The sequence below is a fragment of the Ovis aries genome, chromosome 24, assembly GCF_016772045.2.
Source record: "Ovis aries strain OAR_USU_Benz2616 breed Rambouillet chromosome 24, ARS-UI_Ramb_v3.0, whole genome shotgun sequence".
In the NCBI taxonomy this organism is placed as follows: Eukaryota; Metazoa; Chordata; class Mammalia; order Artiodactyla; family Bovidae; genus Ovis; species Ovis aries.
In genome coordinates this window covers 20788573-20796178 of record NC_056077.1, presented here as the reverse complement: position 1 = coordinate 20796178, position 7606 = coordinate 20788573, and the positions used below count along the sequence as shown (strand labels likewise).

At 48.0% G+C, this 7606-nt stretch overlaps 1 protein-coding gene across 1 annotated transcript in view; it reads right to left on the bottom strand.

Annotated features, from left to right (window-relative positions):
- Positions 1-1348: 1348 nt before the first annotated feature.
- The window catches only part of OTOA (otoancorin), an 84139-nt gene continuing 77881 nt past the window's right edge, over positions 1349-7606 (bottom strand). The window contains exons 27-29 of the mRNA XM_027961995.3: positions 7284-7381; positions 4021-4216; positions 1349-1919 (exon numbers count right to left, since the gene is read on the bottom strand). Of these exons, the coding sequence (XP_027817796.2) occupies positions 1849-1919; positions 4021-4216; positions 7284-7381 (365 nt within the window). The 3' untranslated portion in view covers positions 1349-1848. The remainder of the gene's footprint in view (positions 1920-4020; positions 4217-7283; positions 7382-7606) is intronic.

Below are 7606 nucleotides of genomic sequence, written 5' to 3'. Positions count from 1 at the left end.
ATCCATCCAGGAGGCAGCAGAGGGCAAGACAAAGAGTCAGAATCCAAATCCTTGCTATCTGAGAGGCCTCAGACGAGAGTTCCTCCATCTTTCTCAGGTTCAGTCGCCTCATCTGGAAAATGGGAACCAACAGCATCCACCTGGCGGGGTCATGATGATGATGACGTGAGCTAATGACACAGGTGAAGACCTCAGAGCAGCGCCTGGTGCAGACTGGACCTGCAGAACAGGAGCCATTACTGTCATCCACGATGGGAGGAACAACCCGGAAACTAACCCAAAAACAAATGATCAGAAGCAAAAGTGAGATGCAAAGCTACTTGGCGTTGGCAGCATGAAGTCTGACTCATAGGAAGTTGTGGTTGCCCAGGATAATTCAAGGCTGGAAGAAAGTGGGACTACTGAGCAAGGTCCAAGGCCTCTCTGATGGGAATCTGGGCAGACACATTCTCACCCAGCATCCTGCTCAAAGCAGCCGGTCCCGCCCAGCTACACTGGGGCTGGAGTTTGTAACGAGATAAACGATCTGGGCTCAGGAAGCAGCACTAGCGACCACTTCCCCACCAGGATGAAAGAAAATCAGGTCAGACCCCAAGTAATACCCACAGGACCTCACCCTCCACACCCCAGTCTTCTAATTTTCTGTAATAACCACACACGACTTCTGAAGACCCGCCAGCCACCACAATATCTACCTGAATTAACAACCAGTACAGCACAGATCCTGACCAATCAGAGCCATAGCCAGCACACTGACCCACACCCCAGTGACCATGATCTCTGCAAACAGCTGGGGGAGTTGCAGAAGATGGAGGCTGGGAACTGACCCCCCCACACACACAAAAAAAAGAAAACTTGCCACCTTAAGCTATGTCATGAGAAAGAACTCTGATGGCTGAATTTGAGAAGGCATAACATCTGAGAGGCAGCAAAGCACCCCTTCCTAACCTCTGCCTTCCTGAGCCGAAAGTCACGAGCATCTTGCAAATTTCCAGAGGTAACTCCATCCCAGCCTCCAAAAGGACTGAGCCACTGGGTGCATTTGCTCTGCTGCACCATAATCGCAGGAGTGACTGACTTACACAGTGTATTTTCTTTCATTTCAACCCATCCCCAAAGCCCAGAGGCACTTAAAACCTGGAAGAGCCACCACCTCCACCAAGAAAGGTATATTTTTGAAAGTTTAACAGCCATTCATTCAGCTGACTCCCAAGGAAGTGGAAGGTATCTGGAAAATGTAGTTTTAAATTGATTTAATGTTGAGCCATGTTAAATGTTTTAATTTCCAAGCAATGCAATGCCCACCAAAACATCAATTAGTCCCAACAATCAGGCAGGAATATCGGCGTCTGTTATGGAATTCATTTATTTCAGCTCTGCTAAATATCTAAGAAGGAGAAATCCAATATGGCCTATATCTCCAAGGAAGGGAAATTAAAACCAGAAGAGAAGCCAGAGCAGGCCTTGGTGAGACCGGGGGCCTTGGCCTGCACCCGTCGCTGGCTGGCATCTCCCTGGAGAGGGAGGGTGTTAACTTGTACTAATGTCTTCATGCTGTTGACAGGAAATGGTCTCCCCTCCCCAGCTTCTCTGTCTCCAAGCTGGAAAACTAGGGAGGCTGAGATGAGGTCTCCCTGCTGAGGATACAAGCCAGTTTAAGAAGGTACAAGGCCATATTTTAATAATTATTCTTCCTTTAGTGCCTCTTCAGTTCCAAAGTCCCAGGGTCTCCTTGCCCTTGTTGAGGCTCTGAGTCGAGGTGGGGGACTCCCACCCTCTGCAGCGTCCTCGGGGTCTGCAAGCACCTTGGCCAGCTGCCTGAGCCCCAGGGCGATGCGCAAACACCACTCACCACACAAGCTTGGGCATCAGGACCAGGAGAGGGTAGCCCAGCCCAAGACCCCCGGAGACCCAGGCTCCTACAAGGAAACAAAACAAGAGTTCACAGGAGGTCTCAGCAGCCCACAGAGGGTGGGCACATCACACCAGCTCCCTGCACTGCACCCCCCACTAGGTCTTGGCTTGCTCAACCCTAAACAAGAATAATGACCCCAAATAGCAAAGGGTGGGAGGGCAAAGTGTATGAGACTGCGTGAATTAGCAAGTACCAGAACTGCCTTTAATCACAGGAGTCACCTGGGGAGATGGCTAAAAATGCAAATTCGGGGATCTTCCCCTGCAAATTCTGATTCAGCAAGGCAGGTACCAGGACAGGGGATTTGGATTTTAAGTATCACACCCAGGTGGTTCAGATAACAAAGCAAGTTTAGGAAACAAGATTAAATGCCTGGCCCCCAGGAACGGTTCATCCCGCTGCCAGGACCAGCTCAGCCCGGTGGGGTGAATGGAAGGAAAGAGGATCTAGGCTGCTCCTGCATCAGAATTTCCAGATGCACTGACCCTCTGACCCGTGCCCCCCCCCCAAAGTCTCACTTGGAAGAGTTTACCCTGCAGATAAACTTGAACAGATGCAAAGTATATAAAGTCACTTGCTGCAGCATTGATTGTAACAGTATAAAAATAGAAACAACTGAATTATCGTCTATAGAGATCTAATTAAAGACGGTTACAGCATAGCCAGAAAACCAGAACTGCACGGCTCCTAGATATGGACATGGAACTGTCTCTAAGGTAAATTTTCAGGTGAAAAATGCAAGTCGCAGAACAAAGTATATAATAAGCTTTTGTAAAAGTGCAGGAATAATCTATGGATATGCATAGCATACCTCTGGACAGATACACAAGCTGGTAACACTGAGGAGGGGAACTGGGTGACTATGGAACAAGGGGTGGAGGGTGGATGTTTCACTTCACAGCTTTTCAGACTTTTTGTATTTTAAACCATGTGCATGGTCTACTGTGTGCATTATATAAGACCCAAAACACTGCAACATTTTCAAATAACTTTTACATGTATGCAGATTATATTTCGATGAAAAAGTTTAAAGATAGTAATAAATCAAAGGACATGGCTCCCATCTGCAGAAATTGGGCATCCTCCCATCCCCAAGTGGGGAGAAGGGGGGGGGGGGTACCTGGAGATGGTGAGGCCCCAGCTCTCTTTGAACTCCAGGTGTTTGCATCTGCTCTTGCCTCTACCTGGGATACTCCCACGTGGCCTGGGTATCTCTCCAGCTGGGTTTGCAGCTTAGAAAGCAGTCTTCAGGAGGTTTCCACAGCGGCTTCCCCTCCCCAAAGCCCAGGAAGCTGCCTTTCCCCAGCGTTCCCTGTGTCCCCCGCTCACAGCACCCCTCGTACTGCCTCATGGTCGCCTGGGTGCTGGGGCTTCCGTCACCCCCACCCTGGACTGGGAGCTCCACAAGGACGGAGGACACACCTGGCTTGTTCACAGCTGCCTCCCAGAACCGAGCACCATACTTTGTCCAAAGACCGTGCTCACTAAAGACAGGAGTCATAAAGAAGTGTGAGGGCGAGGGGAGGGGAGGTGAGACAGACAGGGGGAAAAAAAAAAAAACCGGGAAAGAAAGCCACCGCCACCCCCGACTCCTCTGCTCAGCTCATTTCTTCGTCACCACCACTTCCTTCTGCCGCTTTCCTTCCCTGGTCTTAATCAGATTTGAAATCTCCTTGTTCATTACGAGAGAGCCTCACCTGCCTTACTCACCAGCTCCTACAGCAGGCTTAGCACACAGTAGGTACCCAAAATATATCGACTGAATTTATTAATCCTGGACGGTGAGAAGGACGGAGGAGCAAAGGAACCACTGAAAGGGCCTGAGAAATTCTGATTCAGTGGGTTCTGGGTGGGGTCCGTGGGGCTGCCCATTTTTAAGAGCTCCCCCCATCTCAAGACTTGCAAGTGCTCCGGAGTTGACCATTCTTTACATATGCTTGGTACGGACTGTGGGTTTTTCTCTGAATGCAGAATCTTCAAGGACCGTCAGAGACCCCACCCTGAATTTTAGGAGCCTTCTCGCTGTCTCCCGTCAGGCGAGGCGGACCGAGAGACGAGGAAGGGGGATTGGGAGTGGGAAGTGCGTCTGGGTCCGTCCCGCTTACCTGGAGGAGAAAGAGAGGAGGGGGTCCGGGCGGGGCTGGCGCTCGGAGGCGCGTCCAGCCAGGAGCGAGCCTTGGCGCCATCTACCGCCCGCTGGAGGCTCTGCAGCTGCAACATGCTGAGCTGCCGGCGCTGGGCAGGGGTCACTGCCGCCGCGTTTTCAGGGCCCAGGGAGGCGATCTGCTCGGCCGACAACTCCTGCAGGAGAGTAGGGGACAGCGCCCTCAGAGGCGCCCCTCCGAGACTTTCCCAAAGCTCGGGCATCCTCCCTGGACCCGCGCAACTTTGCGGTACCCATGCATCTCTCATCTGTGCTCCTCTTCAAGATTTTTCCTTAAAATCCGACCACTCTTTCACTACTAATATAGATGTATTATAAAATGAAAAAAAATTAATGGCAATTTCCATATATATATATAAGCTCCAAATTGAGATTTCCTCCTTGAAGTAATCAGTAGTAAAAGACAGTTGATAAGGTGACTTAATGTTGTTTAATGCAGTGCAAATTACCCTGCCCACAGTGCTTCAAGTCCCCCACCGGAGAAACTCTGATATGGTAGAGAAAACACACACCTAAAGGGCAAAGCTTTTAATCTGTGTCCCAGCTCCGCCACACACTAGCTGTGTGACCTTGGGCAAGTTTCACAGCCTCTCTGTGCTTTTGGACTAGATGTGGGATCACACAGAGAACTTGTGGATTCTCCCGTGTGGATTCTCAACTCATCGCAGGTGAGTCCGGTAAGGGTTCTACAAAGGGTAAGTGCAGTAATCTATTAGTGATGTGTGCCATAGACACACAGCAGTGGGAATTCTGCTCAAGGGCCCTGAACAAGATGTTTTCTGCAATCACTTCTGGCTTAGAGGACTCAGTGATCAGTTCCAGTGGGTGTGAAATGAGATGGGATGTCCGGTGCCTCTAAAGTCATCCTGCTCATTTTCTAAGGGCCCCAAAGATTCTGAGAAAGGGGGTTCTGCTCTCTCACCCTGTCTTTGCTCCTTCACATTATTCTTTCTTGTCCAGGTTGGTGCTTCCCTGGAATCATGTGATTCCCCTGCTTAGAACCCTTTCTGCCCCCTCTCCAGGATGCAGTTCAAGCACTTTACATAGTAATAAGGCCTTCAAGCTCCGAGTCCTGCCCACCTCTCCAGCACCCCATCCCTCACTCCTTGCTGGCACACTTCGCTCCTGGAGAATGGACAGTCGTATGTGTAGCCCCCGGGAGGCACTACATACTTCTGCCTGGAACACTGTTCCTCCCTTTCACCTAGCTAACCTGTCCTGCAAAATTCAGCATCACCTCCTCCCTCTCACCAAACACACACACACAGCAGACATGCAGTTCTGGCTTATACCTCACATCTACCATTAACACAGAGTCTGCATTATAAAAATTATCTATTCTTTCAATGTTGCTCCTTGCAACCCTAGGTCTATTAAACTGTTTTTTAAAAATGAATTTAAAGCAGTTCCAACATTTAATTATCAGGAGATGTTACGTGAAAATGAGACTTCAGGATTCTTAAAAAAAAGGAAGATCCGGCAGCAATGCTAGGCCCACATTGTCACACTGCATCACATCCTGTGCCAGAGATGAGAAGCAGCTTTCCCAGCTTTAGACTGGCTCTCCAGTTCACCTTAGTCCCTACCCAGGCCACTACATTCTTTTGTTACTTTTTCAAGCCCCTGAAGGCACTGCATTATATGCCTTCACTGGTACATGCCATGTAAACCTAGTCTGGTACCTACACCCTAGCAGCTAGGCTGAAGCCTACCACAATGTAAGTGGCCGCTAGGAATTTCCAGAAAAGCTAAGCTGCAAAGTACATTCCAAACAAGACCAGGAGAGCATGCTCAGCAACATGCTAACTTCAAGGACCAAGCTGCCTACCCCAGGCAGAGCCCCCAGAAGAGAAGCTGAATGGGCTTTAAGGATAGCTACTTGTTTATCTCCCTTAAACAGCTTTCCTGGTAGCTCAGCTGGTAAAGAATCCACCTGCAGTGCAGGAGACCCCAGTTTGATTACTGGGTCAGGAAGATCTTCTGGAGATGGGTATAGGCTACCCACTCCAGTATTCTTGGGCTTCCCTGGAGGCTCAGACGGTAAAGAATCCACCTGCAATGTGAGACCTGGATTCAATCCCTGGGTTGGGAAGATCCCCTGGAGAAAGGAACAGCTACCCACTCCAGTGTTCTGGCCTAGAGAATTCCATGGACTGTTCAGTCCATGGGGTCGCAAAGAGTGAGACAGGACTGAGCGACTTTCAAACAGAGCTCACACCTGGTCTGTGCTGGGAACTGTTCTTGGTCCTGAAGTGGTTCAAGCTCTGTTCTCTTGTCTTAAAGAGAACCAATGACGTGGCATCATGGGAGCTTGTCTAGCCTGGTATGCCTTATCCAGTTTTGGTGGACAGAATATGTTTCCAAGTTACCCAGCAAACAAGAACACCAGAGTCACTCTTTATCAGAGCAGACTCCCCCACCAAACTCTCTCCTAATCTTATCCATCTGCTTCCCTATCCTCAGCAGATCCCCTTCAACCCTCTCAATTTTTTCCATAGCTATTTACCACCTATCCTATTGTGGCTTTCTTAATACTTTTCTTTAAATCAATGTAAATGTTTCACTTAAATTAATTTTAAAAGGAAATGTTAATGGAAATGTCATCCCTCATCTACAATTCTGAAGTCCAAAACATGTCTGAAACCTGTAAGCTTTTTCCAAAGTTTAAGACAAACTCATTTGCCAGCAAAATCTGACCTGAATTGATGTGAAGCCATTTATAGTCTCTATTTATTCCAATTAGTGTGATTTGTCACAGATTTCTTCACAGAAATATTAATGTACTTGCTTACAAGGTGCTGCCCCCAGACACTGCTGAAGGTGTTCAGTTACAATACTGTAGATTCACAGAGTGATCTTTCTAAACTCTGGAAAATTCCAAATTCTGAAATATCCCAAGGGTTTGGGATAAGGGAATATACACCTGTCATACCATCATAAATAGAAAATTAGCACCAGTGGCTGTGAAGAGAAGGAAACCATAAAAATAGACACAATTAAAAGATAAAAACAGAAGAAAAAACTTTAAAAACAAAAGCAGCTAAAATTATGTTGTGATCCATCCATTGTTGGCATATAGCTCTCCTCTGGCCCTATTAGCAGAAGCAGGTTGCAGGTCCCTAGAATCCAACACCCACCATCTGCTTCCCTGTGTGATTTGAAATGGGGTCAGCTCCCATTCTCCTTGAGGAACTGAGTACTTACTTTGAATATCTCATCAGGAAGGCATTTGATTGCTGATGGCTGGAAATATGGCATCAAATCCTTATCAAGCATTTGGAGCTCTTCCTTAGTTAATCCAGCTGGGGAGAAAAAGGAATCAGAGGGTTTAATTCAAGCCATCAGAACTCCGTTTGTTTTATTAATGGCACTGCGTAATGTACAGATCTGCATGTTCTAGGCAAACATCATTCCTTACAAAAGGCCCTGAAAGTCACACTGGGGAATTAGGTTCCTTAATCAACTCAGGAAAAAAATATGTGGGTCACATTAGCCCTGATTGGTCTCCTACAAGGAAATTTATGCCC